The sequence below is a fragment of the Thalia democratica genome, chromosome 7, assembly GCF_965202585.1.
Source record: "Thalia democratica chromosome 7, ktThaDemo2.hap1.1, whole genome shotgun sequence".
NCBI lineage: Eukaryota > Metazoa > Chordata > Thaliacea > Salpida > Salpidae > Thalia > Thalia democratica.
In genome coordinates this window covers 17,420,840-17,442,026 of record NC_139171.1, presented here as the reverse complement: position 1 = coordinate 17,442,026, position 21,187 = coordinate 17,420,840, and the positions used below count along the sequence as shown (strand labels likewise).

At 28.3% G+C, this 21,187-nt stretch overlaps 1 protein-coding gene across 1 annotated transcript; it reads right to left on the bottom strand.

Moving 5' to 3' along the window:
* Window positions 1-2,078: 2,078 nt before the first annotated feature.
* On the bottom strand, window positions 2,079-16,580 carry LOC145841729 (uncharacterized). The gene is made up of 3 exons (XM_082949084.1): window positions 16,467-16,580; window positions 6,169-8,289; window positions 2,079-3,155 (listed from the first exon to the last, which is right to left on the bottom strand). Exons 2-3 carry the CDS (start codon window positions 8,232-8,234, stop codon window positions 2,888-2,890), a joined length of 2,334 nt encoding a protein of 777 aa, XP_082805210.1. The 5' UTR covers window positions 8,235-8,289; window positions 16,467-16,580; the 3' UTR covers window positions 2,079-2,887.
* Window positions 16,581-21,187: the final 4,607 nt, after the last annotated feature.

Here is a 21,187-nt window from a genome sequence, read left to right as displayed (position 1 = left end):
TTTGACTAACTTTTAAGGCGACTTTTTAAGCGTTTTAAGTAGCTACACACATTAAAATTTGGTTTGAAGTTAACTTAGACGATTTTTATCAATCGAACTTATATATGTAGAATTTGTGATAATTTACGTCGCGATTTTATATCGTATTTTTATCTTGTTGTGACGTGTAAATTATTTTATTATTGTACATATTTCTCATTAGAAGTATAAAATTCGGACAATGATAAAACTTTTAATATTTAAAACTTTTTTATTTTTCACATAAAACAACTAATTCACTGCAGTCCCTCACAACCAAAGAAAATGTAGTTTAGCTAAAGTTTATTTCTAAACTTGCTTATTTGCAATACAAATAATCGAAAACAACACTTAATAAGTACTTGGTAACTACAAATATTAAAAATCTAACACAATACTTGTTTTGTAAATGAAAAACAAACATTGACAAAATTACTTTTAGCTTCAATATTAAGTTTTACATAAATATGTTTAGCAAAACAATATTACTTTTTTGTTTACTTATAAAGTATTGTTGTACCTTTTTTTTTTTGCAAGTTTGGTAGCTTTACTTGAACAAAGTTTTACTTACTTGGCAAAGAATTCAAAGTTTTTTTTTACAAAATATGATTATATAACATAAACCTTTAAATTAATTAATATACTACTTTAACTTGCTTTAAATCATAGAAGTAAAAAAAATATTTAATTGAATAATTGTGTTTTTTGTGAACAACTTTAAGTTTCGTACTAAATCTATCAACTATGTTTAAACTTAACTTCTGAAATTTAAAGCATGATTATGACGTATCTACTTTTATGCGTAGTGTAGACAGAAACTTGTTGTAAATAAATCCTTAAAATTTAACCGGTAATTAGTATTTTTATAATTTAGAATTTTAATATAGTTGACTGTGTTTTGCATTTTTGGTGTAAACTTTTTAGAGATAAATATCTGAATTGCTGTTTTTTACTCTATTTAATCTTTATACAAACCTTTGTACAAACTGCTAATTTTACAAGTTTAGTGGGATAGTGTTTTATTCAAAATTATTTTGTTTTTACAGTTCTATTTGATCAAAACTGTTTGTTACAAAAACAGTTTGAAAAAAAAACTTGCTTTTCTAAGAACAACAACCTTTTTGCACACATCAAATAATTTATTATCATTTAAAACACTTTTAGATAAAAGAGTAAACAAATATCCGTATTTGACTTTTTTCATTTAAAATTACTATAACGTATTCAAAAAAAAAAAAGAGCAATTTAAAATTGTAATAAGTAGATATGTAATGCAATCCTTTTCAGCTAAGTCTAAAGCAGAGTTTCCCAAAGAAGTTGTCCCTTTTAGGTGATTTAAGTAAGTAGGGGTCAATAAGTAGTAAAGGGGATGATTTACTATTTTGGTCGATAACTCGTATGGTAAAAACAACTATTTTAAATTAGATATTTTTAAGTTTTTAAATAAGAATAAAAAAATGTCTGAGGGATATTGTACGGGAGATTAAAACTTAGACTAGGGGAGTTATAAATAAGAGCAATTATTTTTTTTTCATTTTCTAAAAAGGGTCGACTGATAAAAATGAGTTTGGTAAACAATGGTCTAATGCAATGAGAAACTGAATTTTTCTAATATTTTTCAATTACTTTAAAAGATGAAAAATGGTCTTACTAATTGCAGCAAGTATTTATAAATTTGTTATAAAATATTTTTTTAGGACTTTTTGTCAGTTTAAGTTGCATTTTTACTTATTTCATTAAGAAAAAAGTTTATTTAAAAATTTTAAAAAAGTTTGCTTTTAAATGAGTCTTGTCTTTTTTACTTTTATAGAATAACTTTAAAAAATTTAAGAAAATTGAATTTACTATCATAACAAGCTGAACCCATTAAATTATATTTATATATTAAATTTATATAATATTGTACTACTAAAATATAGATAAGTAAGTATAAACTTTATTTATTATTTTTATAAGAAGAAGAAGCAAATTAAATACTTGGTAATTTATGTATTTGTTTCAAATCGACAAAAAAAATATAAAATTCTTAAAGACACTAATGATTAAAAATATTGGCAACATTTGTTTTTATCAATTTAAAGTTGCTTAAAAAAAATGTTTTGTATTAACTTAATTAAGTTTAAACTTTTTTTTTCAAAGAAATTAAAGCTAGTGAGTAGAAGTTTTCTTTTGTCAGGTAGCAAATTAAAATACAAATTTTAGCACAAATGAATTTTTTAAAAGTATGGCAATGAAAAGCAACAAGTTTAAAATGATTTAACAACAAATATAAGAGCACATTTTTGTGGCAAATTTTATAGGCTCACAATATACAAAAAACGCTGGTCCTCTTAATTATTTTTTTTACTTTAAACTTTTTTTTTTCAATTTGAACAAAGAAGGCATTGTTAAATCCAAAAAAAGTTTGTTTTTATTCAATTAGAATAAATATCTAAATATTATCTTGTTCTACTGTACGAAAAAAATGACTTAGAATTTAAGTATTAAACAATTTTACAATAAGGAAAAAATTATTCAGGTTTACAAAGAAATATAAAGTTTTTTTAGCGGATTTTGTGAAAATAAATTTGAAAAGAGTTTGATGAAAACAAGTAATTTAAGAATAATTTTCGTTTAAAAAACTATTTGGCATATTGTTTACTAAGTTGATAGTAAATTTTTACAAGTAAGTCTAGACTTTTTTTGCATTAAGAAGTATGCAGTAAAAAAGAAACACCCAAAAACATCCCTGACAACCAACACCTTTGAAACGATCTCGAAATTTGTCTAGCAACCAGGTTATCATCACCTCCTTATCACTAGTTGGCTGCTTAACAACCTAAACGTCATCACTTATCGGTTGCTTAGCAACCTGCACCTTTCATTTACGTCATCTTTCGTACCACTTGACTTCTCCCTGGTTGACCTGCTGATACTCGCTGTCACGTGACAACGCGCTACTGTTGCGTAGAAACGACGGTGACGTCACTGATGATGAATGATGTTGCGGTATCAGGTGGTCGTACGGGCTTATTACGTCATCGTGTCGCATTCTGACGTCATTGCTGTGCGTTGTCATCGAAACTTGGTGTCCAGGTGAGGGACTGGACTCGATTGTTGTTTGGTGAGTTGACATTGTGTCTGGTCCATTCAAGTCGCTGCAAAAACAAAATACATTAAATTTATTTATCTGTAAATCATTTTGACTGTTTTAGTAAAAAAGTAATTGTGGTTTAAGCTATAACTTTTTATGGTATATAATTGGTTAAAAAATTTAGCAATTTTTTTAAATTTATAGTGTTAATATAAGAAGCTCAAGCTTATTAGCTATATAATCAAATATTTGGTTCGAATAAATTTTTATTACTTCATAGTTTTACATAGGAGAAAAAGTATTAAGTTCTAATGTTTAAAAATCTTATGAGGTATAACAAGACAGAAAAACAATTTGAACAAACAAGGCTTTATAAAGTCGAAACAATTTCATAAAAATGACTTTTTTGCCAAGCTGTTGAGTGTGGCATTTCAATTGTTATGAGTAGCATCAAGTAAAAGTGTTACTAGATAAAATGCCAGCCATGTACTGTGTAAGAGGCTCTCAAAACAGATGTTTAAGTGCCAACTTATAGATCGATACACATTATGACGTAACAGTAGTCACTTTCATCTATACATCACACAATGTTATCGATGTGTTCTTGTTTGCTGGCTGTTTTATTTTTTTGCTAACTGACTGAGATTAAACTTTTAACCTCGAAAGATTAAAGTTTGTTTCGTTTGCTTAGTAAATTTTGTTTAAACCTTGTGAATTTTTTTTTTGAAATGTAATTATGTCCATTAGTTTTTCTTTTTCATCTCTTTGTTTGGTGTGATGTGACAAATTTTTATCAAGTATAAACCTCGTTGTTACTGACCATGAAATTGGTAATGAGGTTGACAACAAACAAAATATTTTTGCACCAAAATCAGAGCGAAGTAGTGGCTATTAAGTCGGTGATGAACTGCAAATAAATCCGTGATATTTGGTGTAAACCGTTGCCTATCTCAGAATGTTAGTGTTTTGTTTGATAGCAAATTTTGATGCGTAAATTTACTAAAAACAAAAACTAATTTGTTGAATAAATGCTTTTGTAAAAGCTTAGACAACATTGTTAGTAAAGTTTTTTTCTTGGTGAAGGACTTAAGACTATTTTTTACTTGAAATTTATTATCAACTGTTGTGAACTTCATGATGTTACATGTTATCATGTGCATTTATAATACACCCGTAAAAACTCGTTGAAAACAATTGGTTCACTGCTAAGTTGATCAAACCATGAAAAAGCTTTCAATGTTTATATTTTTATACTTTTCAAATAACACAAACTTCCAACAAATACCAGGGAGTGGCAAACAGATTCAAAGTTCACAGTTGAGATTTTTTTAAACCCTGGTGTGAAAAGATAGGACAAAAAAGACCAATTTGTTGGTATTAAACTGTCGTTTACTTTATGGTGAATTTAGATGATGGGCCACTTTGCAATTGTCTGCAGATAAGAAGTAATTTCGGCGTCTTAACTTTTCATCTTGTATGAATTTTGTAGACCTACCTTTTAGTATAAGCACGTAATGTGGTATTTATGAATGTAAAATTGAAATTTTTTATTGAAAAATTTCGAATTGGTCAATTTGGTAAGTATGATAAAGTTTGAGGTTCATTTCTATGTATCTTTAATCACATACTTGTTCAATTTAAGATTATTTCGTTCATTTACAAAAATACTTAAAAATATTATAAAAAATAAGTTTTATAAAAATAAACAGCAATTACATATTTGTTACATACATACGTAATAAACTTGAAATGAAGAGATAACCTTCTTAAAGTTAAGGTACAAGGGTTTGAACAAAATATGGACGTTTATACGGATGCTGCCAGTTTATGATTTTCAGCTTTCTGATAAACATTAATTGAACATATATACTCATATGTACAGTATATAAACTTTTTTCGTATGTTACTTGGAAATATATTACACTTAAGTTTTCGCAAGCCAACATCATAAGTACTTTAAAAGTTGGAAACTTGAAAAGGCCTGAGGCTAAGAGAAAACATTATTAAAAAGCAGATTTTATTAACAAAAACAATGAAGGTTGTGTTTATCTTTTTGCAAATTAAACATTGAATTTTTGTAAAAACATTTTATAAACTTGTCAACTTATAATGGTCTAAAGAAGTCAAACAAAAACAAGTAATTTAAAAAACATATGCAAAACACGCTTTAGCATTTACAACAATAAAATTCTAAAAGACTTCATTTTATGAGCAAAAAACATAGAACGCAAATATAAAGAACTTCTTACAAAGAAGTAATTCAAAGCTGTAAATCTAGTCAACAAGGCAGTAAAGTACTGAACAAATATTAAAGTTAAAGTTAGCTACGCCGCGATTTTTCTTAATTCGGGAGGAAAATTTTGTAGACATTTAAATAAGAATAGTTAAAGACATATTCAAAAATTTTGATAAAGTATTTGCTTACTCTTCTAAAATTCAAAATTAAAATTTTTGAACTCTTATTGATGAATTGTGCTTAATCCTATTTTTTGGAAACATATGTCTATTAATTTACTTGAAGGTTTTTTTCTAAAACAACTGGAAACAACTAAAAATTTCATAAAGACAAAATTCTTTTTTAAATTAAAAAGAGAGGAAAGTTAATTGTTCTAACATTTGAGGACTCTCAAGTGTCTACTAAGTATCCTCACAACTTTCCGATACCTTTGTGACGTCATACGGTTAATCGGGCGGCAAAAGTACTTTCAAGTCATTACAGACTTAATTGTTGCTACAAACAAACAAGCGTTAAAAGTGTCAGTTTTTTTCACTTTTACATGTTTTTACGTTTACAACGTTTTAAAAACGCTTATGATTAACTCGATATTAGGAAAGAGTAATTAAACAAGAAAATAGATAGTTATCATTATATTTATGTTTATATAATGTGGTGATTATATTAGATATGAGTATTACTTTAAAAAATTTTCGAACTAATTTGAACTTTTTTTTTATGTATGCTAAATTATTTAGTAATAAACAAGTTTCAAACTTAAAAATATTTAAACGTAGTAAGGTACCTAATATTACGTAGTTATAAAAAGGAAATCTTGTTAATAAGTGATAAAAACTCTTACCTGTTACCACTGCAGCTGTCATGCCTCAAAGGTGACGACAACCTTGTGTTAATTTCATTTGTAGGTGACGGAAGATTACTCCTGATTGGTGAGTTTCTTAGAGGAACTTGTGGAACTTCGTATGAAGGAGAGTTCTTGTTGCCAGGCAGCAACGATTGGAACTCTCTTGTTGCGTCAACAGCTGCGTCTCGGTTGTCATGGTAACAATCATCGTCCCTTGGTTGAAACATGGGTGGTATAAGCTGATTTATTGTGGGTTCTCTCGTTGGGTGTCGCTGTTGTGACATGTGGTACGACCCGCACTCGGCGTAAGTTCGGTTCGACCACTGGGTGTTGTAATCAGCTTGGTTGCTATGGTGATTAGGGTAGCTACCGTTATTATGGGTTGTAACAGGTATGGATGGCTGTGGTCGAAGTTGTTGATTTAGGTAATCTTCAGGATGCCCTTGAAAACCTGGAGGCAAACTCTGATGATTTCTGGGAAGAAATTGACGTTCCAGGTCAACAGGACTCATTCTAGGAGTAGTAGTTTTTCGTTTGAACTTTGAAAAACCAGGTAGTTGGTGGTGAAATAAACAGTAAGTAGCAGTAGCAATCACAGTAAGCAACAATAGAGTAGATAAAACTATCAGGGCCAAGTAGACAGGGTCCATAGAAGAACTGTCCACGGTTTGTGGGCTCGTCCTGATCAACCTGCACTGGTTATTAATGACGTCATCAACGTTTTGTTCGCTATCGTAAATGCAAACGTGATACGTCATGTTACTTTTCAAACTGTTCAATTGAGTTGCCAGTTTGTTTGCTTTCTTGTCTACTGAAGTAAAGTTAGTAGTCTTGTATCTCGAAGTCATGTCTTCTACTGCTATGTTGTTCCTGTACATTGTACGTTCGTTACAATTGACACATTCACCGTATAATACAAGAGTTTGCACGAAAGCAGGTGGTTTATACGGATGCTGCCAGGTTATTTTAATTGAATTGTGATTAACAGAAGCACTAATAAAATTTCTCGCCCTGTATCTAGACTCACAACTCAAGTCATCCAATTCTTTTATTGGTTTACTTAACAAATTTAGAGGTCCACCATCGCAAGTGAGATCCTTGTTACTAAGTGACGTTTCGAGCCATGATCTAAAATAATCCAACCAACAATCACAAACCCATTTATTACCTTTGAAACTCGCAGCTTTGACGCTGTCTAATGAACGAGGTTGAACACTTTTCAGTTTGTTGTAGCTTAGATCTACAAACTTTAGTTCTTCAAACTTAAACAAGGTACCACTGTGAGGTCCATCTTCAATTTTGATGTACTCTATCTGGTTGTGTGACAGGTATAAGTTCTTTAGAGTGTACGGAAGACCCAAAGGTACGTCTGTCAACTTGTTATTTTGCAAGTTTAAGTCTTTAAGATTGTTCAATTGCGAAAAAGAGCTTCTTTCAATTTGCATGTTTGTTATTAAATTATCTTCAATCATTAGAAATTGTAGGTTTACTAAACGGTCTAAGGGTTGTCTCTGAATACTGATTATTGAATTGTTTTTCAGTGTCAACTTTTTCAGGCTCAACGGCAAGTTTTTAGGTATGAATTCTAACTGGTTGTAGTCTAAGTTGATTTCCTCTAATTTATTGTTTTCAGAGAAAGTGTTTGAGTCAAAAGAAGCGTCGTTTAATTTGTTCGATCTCAAAGACAATACCTTGAGCTCTTTTAAGCTGTTAAGATCCGTGCTTATTCTTTTGATTCTGTTCGCATCAAGGTCTAGCTTTTTGATAGTTGTTGGGGCTTTAGGCACCCTGTTTAGACGATTGATGTGCATATCAAGAGTCTGAAGTTTTTTGAACATGCTCAGATGAATATCTAGTTGCTCAGTACTTTCAATCTGGTTTCCATAAAGAAGTAGGGTCGTTGCTTCAGGCCACACAATGTCTGAAGGAATCTCTTTAAGTTCTTTCTCCTGACAAAATATCTTTCCATGACTTTGTCGACAAGTTTCTTTGTTAACACCATGACAACCAACAATAACTGTTATGAGTATTACCACGATAAAAAGTAGTTTCATTTTCCTCATTATACATTCACTCTTGATCCAATATCATTAAAAGTTTTAAAAGTATATATTTTTTCTGAAAAAGATTTTTGTGTGTTTTTGTGACAAAGTTAATTAAGTTATAATGTTTTTAATAAGTAGTTATTTTATTTTTATGTTATGACGTAGAAGCTTTGTTTCAGTTAAGTATTTATTAGTAATTCATAATAATCTAGTTTCTTTTACAAAAACATTATCACAGATAACTTCAATTAATGCTTAACCGATAAAATAGCTCAAAGTGCTCATTGATAACAAGAGGTAATGACAACCCTGATTTTTTTAAATCAAACAAACGATAGATAACAGGTGATAGCTATACAAACAATGCATGTAGGAAGCTTGATGTGCATTTCAGTTTTTTTTATCATGACAACCAAGGTGAACTGTTGTCATGACAATCAAGGTGCTTACGGGCGATAAAGGGAGATAAACAGTTGTGATAACAAAGCCTAATTAAACATTGATGCAAAATTTGTTTTAGTTTTTACAGAAATTTGCGCACATCTCTTGTAACCAATTAACACTGTGTCACGTTTGTATATAAAAAACTTTCATAAATGTGCTATTAAACGTAAAAGGATAAGCACTGATTTTATCAATTTTCTTTATTAATAAGTAATTAAGTAAACGATGTATATAATCTAAAAACAGCTAACCAGTTTTGCTTACATTTTCTACAGACGAATGAAGTTTAAAATAGTTTATTTATTTTATCTTCAAAGTACAGATGTTATATAAAATTAGAAAGAATATAATATTTTCAGCATAGCTTATTATTTCTAGCATGCAAATCAATACAAAAAACTAAAGTTTCCTCAAACCGTATAATACAAAATAATTTATTTCATTCTTCTTATCAGAGCACAGCCTTTTTTAATTTCAAGAACGATCTGAAGAATTTACGAATCCTCGGTTTAATTGTTTCGCGAGGAAAGTTTACATTAAATTTGGCGCGTAACTGAACTTTTGCAAAACTTCAAAGGAAAAAATAGTTGAAAGTCTTACACCCCATGAGCCTTTCAGCTATTGAAAAATGTAATGATTTTAAAAAAGAAACTTCTTTTAAATCAGCGTTAATTTAATTTATAACGTGAGAACACGAATTACTCTGTCAGCTCTTTATAAAAAGTGCTAATAACTAATGCTCGGATTTCAAATGCAAAGTTGCAATTTTTTTCGTAAAAAAACCGCCAGTGTTAAAATTAAATTCTAAATTAGTACGCACCTGCTACATGCAACGTTTTTATGTAAACGCAAATTAATTTGCGCGTAAGTGAAAAGATAAGGGTAGATTTAATAAGACAGAACTGGGTTGACATTGATATTGTGAAAGTTGTTAGTTATCAAGTTGTTAGTGAAAGAAAGCAACATTAAACTTGACTTTGTTAGTTAAATGAGAGTAAACTAATTTACAAATAACAAACTAACTTTCGATAGTTTCAAGTTTGTGAGAAAGTAAGCTGATTTTTTATTAAGCTCATAAAACACACAGAGGTCAAGTTCTCTGGCTACTATATTTTTGCCAATTTTCTTATCGCACTGTTTAAACACGACTAAAAATTTTTTTTAAATAACAAAAACAAAATTACATAAAAACTTAAAAGTAAGAAAAAGTTTATCTAACTCATGCTTAGTTGTTTGAATAATTGAACTTCAACATACCATTTTTAGTTTTTTTTTTAATTTAAAAAAACACAGTTAGTGTGTTTTTCCAAAAGCTTAATTTTAATTAAAAACTTAAAAATATTAAAAAGCTTAATGTGACTTAAAATAAGGTTTAGTTTATAACTAAAAACTAAAATCCAAAAATAAGTTTAAGCAATTGTAGTAACTTTTCCATGACTAAAACAGATTATACCTTGGGAAATAAACAAGTTAAGTTTTTTCACTTAAAAGCACATAACCAAATAAAACTTGAATTTATTAAAAAAATAAGTTTTAAATTATTTATGATTTTTATTTAAATACTAAACCCTAATTTGATTGTTGTCACGTAGTTGCCACAAAAAGTCAGACCTTGCAATAAAGGCCATTTATGTTAGACAAAGATGAGTAAATATTGTCGCTACGTTTGATTTATAATAATTTTTAAACTATAATCTACTAGACATATTATTTTAAATTGAATAATTTTCCTTAACGTGTAATGTTGACATTGGGATCTAAAATAACTTAGATTTTTATTGAAACACTTCAATGATTTGAAAAACTACAAAAGACAGTTAGTCGGTTGTTTACTTTATCAAAAATATTCTGATGTTAACACGTAGAAGAAAAACAGCAACAAAAGAATCTTTATTTTCACAAGATTAAAAGTATCAAAAGGTCGTAAATCCAACTACAAAAATAAATATGAGCATGAGTTTTTGTTTGTTTTTTCCGATCTGCCCTGCCGTCAAAATTAAGATTAATCAATTTTTACTTGCTGAAAATTCTTTTAGACTAGCTCGTTTCACAGTGAAGCTTAAAAGCCTTGAGGTGACTTGACTGAATAATAAAAAGGCGAGTATAGGCTATAAAAGAATTGAGCGTTTGTGAATAGTAGCAAGCTAATTGTCGGAAAGCGCTAAAACGCTTTGTAAACAAGATAAACAAAAAACATTTTTTTTTTAAGTTTTTAGTGTCTAAAGCTTGTCTAAGGTCAAGCACAAAAAATGAAATATCTTAAATGTAAGCTGTCAAAAGGTTTAAAGTTGATTAATTCTTTGGTCTTAGCGAAACTGTATTTTAATAAGATTTATAACAGTTTTAAGCAAACTTACAGGAAATCAATTAAAAAGCAATAAATATCATTTTACATTAAAATGCAACTTTCAAAACAAGTATCAATCAGTATGTAAAATCTTTAGACGAACACATTCAAAATAAGATAATCCTTACAACTTAATCAAAAAACACTTTATTTTTGTTGATAACAAGTACTTATATTGAAATAAACCAAATTATTAGTTTTAGTATGCTTATTTCTAAAGCTGTAGTTAAACGCAATAATAAATTTCTTTTGTTTTACATAATATAAAATAATACATAACATAAATATAATATTGTTATCATATAGATCTAGCATGATTCGATATTTCTGATTATAATCTAAGCAACAAAATAGATTAACCAACAGAGAGACATAGCTGACTACCAACAACTTAATACAAAAAATACAATTATTTTTCTCACACACAAACACCTGCTCGATATTTATTATTTTTCTGAATACAAAGTTTACATCAACCACTGCACGAATGAACTTCTATACACATGATGGCTTCTTATTTACAGTACGTGATCACCACTGAAATGTTCAAATGTTGACAGATGGGGTTTTATTTGGCCGCATTTTTAAAAGGGGTCTTGAAAATCGAAGGGCAATTTAATATCTAATTTATTTTGACGAAAACAAACGGAGTTTGTAAGTAATTTATCTTTTAAATTCACTTCAATCTTGAAAATTATTTTGTATATTTATTATAACTTATAACTACTTTTATTGAAATAATGCTATTTGTTGTTTTTTTTAAACTTTTAAAGGTTTTTATTGAAGTCTAGCTTGTCACTTAAGTTAAAGTAATACAAATAGCTTTAATAAAACAGGTTTCGATATGACGTAAATAAAAACAGTGTACTTTATAGTTGTAATGATGCTTGAAATAACAACAACTTGTACACTGATACTTAAAATAACATATTTGAAACAGTTAAGTCAGAAATTGACTAGTATTTGCGATTAATGTTAAAACTTATGTAAAAAAGTTGATTTGTTAGTTTAATTTATGTCATGTTTAATTAAATACTTTATCTTAGTTTTAAATTGCTAAATCCTTTTTAATTTTAGATGAGTAACATTTTAATAATTTATATATGTACTGTATTGCTTTTTATGTATAGTTTTTTTAGTATCCTTTTTAAGATTTTCAGAATTAATCATTGTTTTACTTAAGTTTTTTAAACTTTGTTATACTTTTTAATATAGATGTAGTTATTGTGGTTTAAATAAAACACAAAGATAGGAGCTAATTTCATAACAAGTAATTTAAATGTGTATTTTTGATCGATATTAGTTTTTAATTGACCGTGTAATTCTGATGTAAGTTAGATGTAAAACAAAGTTTTAATGTTTGTTGCAACACATGCGCTTGTTATTTGTATCAAAACATAGTTACTCTCTCATAAAGAGATTTAACAAATTTCCTTAACTGCAATACAAAAACAACAAAACAACAGTGACATTTTGAAAGTTTTGTAAAACCCTTTATCATGTTTCAATTTAAGTCAAATAATACTTTTACTTATTTCTACGACAAAAGGTCATTAAATAGTTTGCAAAATTACAAATTTTAAACTTACTGAACCTAAATTTATGATGCTAATAGTTTGTTGTAATAATTAATGCTTTTTAAAGCAATTTTGTTTTTTAACTTGGTTTATATTTATAAAACTTTTAATCAGTTAACTTTTTAACATTAAAAACAAAAGTATCTGTAAACAACCTTTATCTGTGTTACAACATGTATAAATACCTTTTTCCTTTGTTAAAACTTTATGCAAAAACAAATTCTGAAACTTTAACAAAACATACTCATCAAAACTTGCAACTGTCAGACTATTGTTGATAACGGTTAAAACATAATTTAATCATTAAAACAAACACCGATCTGCAGAATAAAAAAAACCTTCTTAGTATTCAGTTACAAATAAATAGTCAGCTTATTAGATCTTTCAAAGATTTTTGGCTACAGTTGCCTAGCTTCAAAGAAATTCAATCCTTGGTAAAGAATAATTTTTTACCCTAATTGGGCGAATCGTCTTATTTCGGCGCTTCAAATCAGTTCACGGTAGATTTAATTTAAAAGAGTCAAAGTTTTTGAACGCTTCAATTAATTTCTTACTTTGATAATTTTTTTTTAAGTTTAATTGCATTGTAAAATCTTGTTTTAAACTGACTCACAATTTAAAGAAAAGAGTATTTTTTATATAATTAAAGTTAAAGACGAGTTAGTTACACTAAACTTTTATTAAACTACTCACTATATTCGATTCTTTCCGATGGCAATAAAAAAAGTCGTAAAACCGAGATACTTTTATGACAACAACTTTTTTCTAACAATTACAAACAAACACAAACTCCTGCTAAAAATCATCTTTCAACAACACTTATAAAAGATTCCATCAAAATGAACATTCTAAGATTTCATTGAGATTAAAAAACTATTGTTTTAGCTACCAAAGACCACCTCGACTGCTCATTACACTGAAACACTGAAGCTCTATAATGAGTCGTTATCTACTGTTGATTTTGGCACAAAAACTTAACTAAACACGCCAATTTCGAACGAGACGAGCTAATTAGCCTCAACAAGAAAAATTCTTCGTAGAAGTTGTGTACATGCTAACATGTTTATCGGCAAAATTAACACCAAAATGGCTGATTTGAAAGTGTGCATAGCTGTCGAAGTTGCATAGTTACCTTGTTGTTGCTATGGAAATATTGGGGCGAGATATCAAAGACACACAGCTGAGCATATAGGTTAATTGGTTGATCTGAGTAGCGTGGTAATCGGAATAAAAAAGGTTAAAAGTTTAATTATTTTGAATGTACCTTTTGTTTGTGTTTGAAGAGACACGCATTCTCTCAATTATGTTTCAATAAAGTGTTAAGTTGTAGTGTTATGGTTACATGCTGTAACATGACCGCGTTATTTTTTATTGGCACGTGTATAAGTATCTACATTACTCACTGCAAAAATTTAAGCCGGTCAGATGTAAAACGATCCTGAAATTTCTGTAAGCGATCAAGCAAAACGTTTTAAACTCGAAACATTTTGAACTTCTTGTTTTCAATGTCACGTACGTACTAGTTGTGTAATAAAATATTGTTTGTATTGATTTTCCTTTTTATACATGTAATGTTTTACTAAAAAACTTCACGAGTAGGTAGATAAACGTGCCTGAGATTTACACAAACTTAAAACTCAGGTAAACAAGATTCTAAGCAAAACAAAGAGCCATTAAATGTTAGTACCAACTTAATCAGTTTTTTCTTTTTTTTGATGCTAGCTTTTTAAGAAGAGCTATCTGTCGAGTCTGGTGAGTTTTGAAAGTTTTTTCGATTCAATTGAAGCGTATCTAGGCGATTGAAGGGTTTTAAGAAGGAAAGGTGAACCCCTTTTTGTGGATTTAAGTTGGTTCGAAACACGTAAGAATTCAATCATCAGTCACTGTTTGTCTCCTGGTATCTCATTGCAGTGTGTGTGGCAATTTGTAAACTGTTTTGTGGTTTTTTCAATTGTTAAATTGGTGAGAATATATAAAAATATTATGCTTGAGCTTAAAAAATGTTTATACTTTATTTTAGATAATTTCTAAATGTTGATAATTGGACAAATAGTATTTGCATTTTGTCTAAGCTTCGATTAAAAAATACATCAAACACAAAAAAACGTTTTTAGCTCATTATTTCAAACTAGTTTAAAAACAAAAAAAAATTAGGCTTATACCAACTACCTAATTATCATAAACAAAAAGTTTAAATCTACTTCAAAAATTTTCTCTGTAAACTTTGTAGTTCAGTTTTAGATCAATAAAATAAGACATTCAGCACTAATTAGTCACTAATCTAATTACTAAGGTTAACAATTGCTTACTTCAGATGTTAAGTACAAATGTGAAGAGTTTGGATTAACCTTTATAATGTCACAAAATAAACTTATAATAAAACTAAAACCTTTTTTCGTATTTGTTTATTGTTTACATGCATGAAAATTTAATTTATCGTAACACCTGCTCTATTTCATTCAATTATTATAATTTTACGTTATAAACATAAATAAACATAAAGTTTTTTTAATGCTTAGTGCTTTGGATTATTTTTAAAAACGAAAAAGACAAACTTTGAAAATAATGAAGTTGTATAATGAGTCGTTGCTTGAGAAAAAGTTTGTTTCAATAACAACTCTGAAGCCAAAGACAATTTTTATGTAATAATTAATCTTCTTTTTGGCCAAGTAATGACATTTAGACCTGCGGTTTCTTTATTTGCAAGGCAAATAAGAGAAATAAACATTCAGTGAAAAGCTACTTATACAACGTCAATATCATAATAGTTTATTTGGCCAAGTAGCATATTATAATGCCATTACTTTTAAACCTAATTTTACTAATTTTTGTTATAGATATTACAATTCAAAACAAATTTCCTAAAGAAAAGATAAGCAAATAAGCTGTTTTAACCTCAATTAAACAGTTTAATAAAATGTTGCAGTGGTCAATAAATCAAGCAATAGCTATTAATAGCGACAGTTAAGTCAGTTTAATAGATTGTTGTACAATGCGCCGAACTAAATACAAACATAAATATATATTAGTTTCAATATATTTCAAATATAAACGACATATAACTCGAGCCGAAAACTAATTATTACATATTTTTCAAAAAACCAACTAAACTAGTAAACCAATTGTTCGGAATAAAATTCGTTTTTATTTCAGACGTTGTAGCAATTGCTCGTTCTTATACGTCATAATCGCATTATGAAGCTTGAAAGTTTGGAAAATTAACTTTTGTTTAAATTCAAACTGACTTTAATGGCGCGCTGTTGCTTGTTTTCAAAAAAAAAAACTTTCAACTTGGAGATTTACGGTTTTAATCGTTATTACTAATAAGTTATGTCGCATGACAAGATAATTGTTTTTCTTTTAGGCACCAACGCTTTTTTAAAATACTAAATCTGCGTTGTATCTTTTTAGTAGAATTATTAGATGCAAGCATAAGATACGTTATATTACATTTAAAAAGTATTCTTAAAAAACTATGTCTAAGTAAGAAAACATTCTAACACAAACAAAATTAATCAAAATATGAAATGAAAATTAAAAACTCTTTACAGGCTGTAAAAAAAGTTATTGGATTTTTCATTATCAAACTTCATGTTTCTTACAAGCCACATTGGACAACAAAGAATAATAAAGCCTCTTTCGAGAGTTTTTTAAGTGCTTTTTCACAGCAGTAACTTTCATGTTATAAAGAAACTATAAATTTGCCACTTAAAAATTTAGCGTTTAATTCGAATTTATTGTAGGCATAATCACACTAATTTTTTAATCATTGTAAAAGTTTAAGAAAGATATACAGAGTTAAGTAAAATTTAAGATCATGAAACAAAAAAAAATTTAAGAAATTTTTTTGAAGTGGTTTTTTTCAAACAAAAAACAGGTAACCTGATATGGGGGCTCGTTTCACGCTTGAATAATTTTCCGCGTTATTGTTTTGTAAACTGGATTTTTCTCTCCTGCCGAGTTTACACTAAACACTGCAACTTCTTAAGTCGCCTCTTTAAAGTAGATTTTTGTATTTTGACTTGAACAAGTAGTTAACATTGGTATTAAGTTGTTGGTAATCTAGTAGTTTAACAAATCTGTTTATGTTATATTAGTGTAAGTCGAATACTATGTTATATTTTTGTTAATAAGCTTAAAAGCCTATCAAAGTTATTTTTGATTACTTTGAAGTCGAATATTTTTTTGGTTTAGTTACAATAATATAAAAAAATTGTTTTATAACCATAAAAGTATTATACTAACTTAACATAGCTTTAAAATGACGCTTACATAGTAAAATAAAACTCTTTGACGAAGCAGTTTCGATTTTAATATTTTTCAAAACATTATCAGTGAAGCAAGGCGAAGTTGTATTTACATAGGAGCTTTGCAACGTGATAAACTCACTAAAAATAAAAACATGCAATTTGGAAAGAATTGAAATCTAAATGCTCAAGTTGAATTGAATGGTCACAATGATTTCAGCTAGGTTCAGCCAGTAATGCCCAGCTCTTTGAGTAGAGCAAGTTTCCGCCGAATTTATAAAGAATATTAAATTACCACATACTTTTATATGCCTCACAATGCAAATTCTTTACAAACCCGGCTATTTTCGACTTTACTGTGAAAACTTATATCATGAAAACACATTGAAATGTAATAAAATACAAAAAAGAAAGTTGTATAAAACTTTTAATAATTAGTGAATGTCAATTAGCTTGTTGTGTGCTTGATAATACTGATCAGCTAGGCTGATGTTTAATTTAGATAAAAAGTATAAATTGGACAGTTTAATCCATATTTCTGATATATTTTAAACCAGCGTCCGGTATAACAAATAGTTTCTGTTTTCTGTCAAAACTTATCTGAAGTTTAATAAAGTTTTTCATATTAGTTTTGACTTTGCAAAAAAATTGAAGGCCACGTTGAAAGATATTTAAAAAAGTTGTGCTAAGTGTTTAAGTAACACGACATATGCTTTTTGCAACTATAAATTAATACAAACAAACTATTAACCGAAGTAAAAGCAAATATTTAGCTTACAATTAACTTTGTCAGGCTTCAACAAGATATAATGTTGATAAAACTCGTTAATTATCCACTAAATAAGGTACAAACAAAAACAACTTGATAAAAAACTACTAGAAGCATAGACTGAAAAAGTTATTTGATTGTTTTATAAGAACTAGTAAGATGGTTTTTTGGAACTTTTATATGATCATTTTGTATCTGTCAACATGACAGTATTTAGATAAAATTAACACATTAATCAAGTTCAAATAAATGTCTACTGAGAATACATAGTAAGTTAAGATTGTTTGTATTCCATTTTTACGATAGTATTGTTATTACTACTTAACATAAAAATCAATAACTGCGCTATAAAAAGTTAACATTTGTCTTTATGAGTTTAACTTTAAATCTTAAGAATCTAAACTTGATTACACATTTAAAAACATTTAGATTACGTATTTTAAGCATTTTAAACTATAAAAACAAACTTAATGAACTTTAAAGTAAAAATAAAACAACTTGTATAATGTTATTCTACATAAAAATTAAAAAGAAAAGGTATTCTAAAAAATAAAAACTAAACAACAATATACTTTGCACTGCCACTAAACAACGAAGTCTTATTTTATGAAACCTAATTAGTTTGAAAAAGTTATCAAAAAATATCAATTAGTTTATAACAAATTTTAAGCATTGAAAATAACAACTTTTAAAACAAAACTACAAGTAAAAGGTTGTTTAAGCAAATTTAAACCAACAAAATAATTTGTAACTGCCACCAACAAAGCAACATCAACACTAATTTGTTGAAACGTTCAAATTTCTTCTGCAAACTTCAACTTTTACCACAAGGTGGTGATCGCAAACACGCTTCATATTTCACGCATCACTGATTTCTACTTTCTTTCAGTTCTCTCAAAGGTCAGCGCCGAATTATCTCATTTTAAATAATCTTGAGTTGCAGGTGACTTTTGTGATTCTGTATGATATGTGAGTTGAATCCAAATCGATTGTTAATAGGCCAATTTTGTTAAAATAAGCACATGTTAAGCATAGAATAAATATAAATTGTTGTGTTTACGTTTGCTAAACACAAAAAAACTCTCTTTATTTCGTCTGCTAAACAAAACAAGTTTTACCTTGCTGTACCTTCCTGGCAAGTACACTATAACCATACTCGACTAGTCTAAATAACTGCTTTTTTTTAGATATATGCAATATCAAGTTGTTTTAACCCCTTATTACAAACTAACAAACAATATTTTATACCGATGGGCCTGTGCCAAATCTTTAATATTTTTAGAAATTTAAGTGTTTAGCAAGGTTAAAAGCTAAGCTTGATAGTTCTTCAAACAACGAAGTAAAAAAGTGCATCGGTTTTTCTTAGCTATTTTAATTAATCCTACAAAGAACTAAAACAAACTGTTGGCTACAAACCATCTCGTAAAAAAAACAGTTCAATGAAAATAGAACTGATTTCATAAGGTTTCAAAAGACTGTTTTTGAAATATTGACAAGTTCATTTAACAAGTACCCCCGCAAAAAACGGTGATTACAAAGTTTTTATTTCATCTGAAAACCGACAACATTGTTTTATGACATCACAAAGGTACAGTTACTACAAGATAAGGGTAATTAGAAAGCAAAAAGATTTTGTTTTTGCGAGGTACAATTTTATTACTACATTATCTAAATTTAAGTTAAAAACAGTCTAACATTCTCAGTATTATCCCTAAAGAAACTAATAAAAATTTCAAGAGTTTAAGCATAGTGGTCATAGAAGGCATAAAAAGTTTAGATACATCTACAGTTTTCTTCCTGATTGCTCAAGTTTTCGTTATTGGAACCTGATTATTTAACATTTTTGAAGAGTACAAAATCAAACTTTTATGATTAGTTTATGAGAACGTTCAAAATGAAACATGTTTTATAACATATGAGACTATAATCTTGTTCATTTTATTTGGTTAAACAACAAACCTCTGATGTGCTGCGAGGCAGGCAAACTTCAAATTATTTCTCACGACAAATACACTGGAGGGAAAACACGCCGCATACGTCTCGTGCGTTACGTCATAATACAAAGTATTAAGTTAAGTGTTACGTCATTAAAGTGACATGTGGTCGGTTTCAATGATGTCGGGGTGGGAAATATTAACTTGGTGGGCGATATAGCGCAGATGTCGTTGTACCAACATGAAGAAGCAGTAAGTTAAGACGATTTTTAGGGATGTTGTAATATCAGATAATACTTTAAGCTCTTCTTATGTTGGATAAGCTTACTTTTTATGCGCTTAAATCTTGTAAAATATAAGTGAGGTCAAAATAAAATCTATTGTAACTAAAATGAAACTTTTTTTTTGCTGACCGGATAGAAATTTTACAATTTTATTTTTTTTTAATATGCCATGTTTAAAGCTACTGTAAACATTTTTTTTTTTTTTCAAATAAAATACTCGCACACGGTTACCCAAACATAACTTTCACATACATACTGTCTGTTGTTTTAAATATTCAAGTCGCGCTTCAGTTACCACTATCATCAGCTTTATGACGTAACAATGGTTGTCGTCCCAGCCCTGATAATCGGATTGCTTCTAATTCTCCGTTTTCTGATGGACATCCCTCTATTGTCTCTCCATCAGCAGTGTGTCAGTCATCAGGTGTTGGTTTAACAAATTCTTTTTCGTTTATATTTATTTATTATTGATTGTTGGTGTATGTAGGAAGAAAATCAATACAAACGTTTAAATAATCATTTATATTTGATATATATCACAGTTTTCTAAACTACGTATTTTGTAGTAGTTTTTTTACAATGTACGTTTAGATTTATTTCTTAGCTAATTCATTTCACTTATATCTCTACAATATTATACGAATACCAAGGATCACAAACAATATAAATTAAAAGTCATACCTACATAGTTGCTTTAATTTTAAAATTTTAAAAATATCAACATGCATAAACTTTTGTAGCTTTTGCAAAAACCTAATACAACTGTAAAAATAAGAATCAGTTGTTTAATTGATTTTTGTTAAACATGGTAACGATATTGATTAATATAACAAAACGATAGTTTTACAACAGTATGCATGTGCAAGCAACGTAACCCTCTAGGTTGTGGTTAATTATTAATTTGAGCAGAAGCATCTTATCAGTATGTGTGGTTTTCATGAGAGTATTCATTCATTAACCAGACTAAAATGTTTGTTCTGTTTTAATTTGTTATTTGTTTTCGACACCTTAATGCTCTTTTGACAAAACATGTTGTCTTAACAAAAAATACTTGAAAGGGTAGAAAGATATTTTATTGATTAACAAGTCAACATTAGCTTTAAAAATATTTACTATGGTAAGTTTTCCTTCATATGTACAAGTTTTCCAGCTTGTTCCAAATAAGAAAAGTATATAATGTACTTATTGAAAACTGCATATAATAAAACATAACTAATTACAATAATCAAAAACATAATAGACAAAACTTTTTTATAATCTACCTTTCTTTATTTACTTTTACGTTATTAAACTATTAAAATAGTTAATAAAAAACTAACATTGAATAACCAATTTTAATTATCTTCTACATAGTAATCATAATACGTTA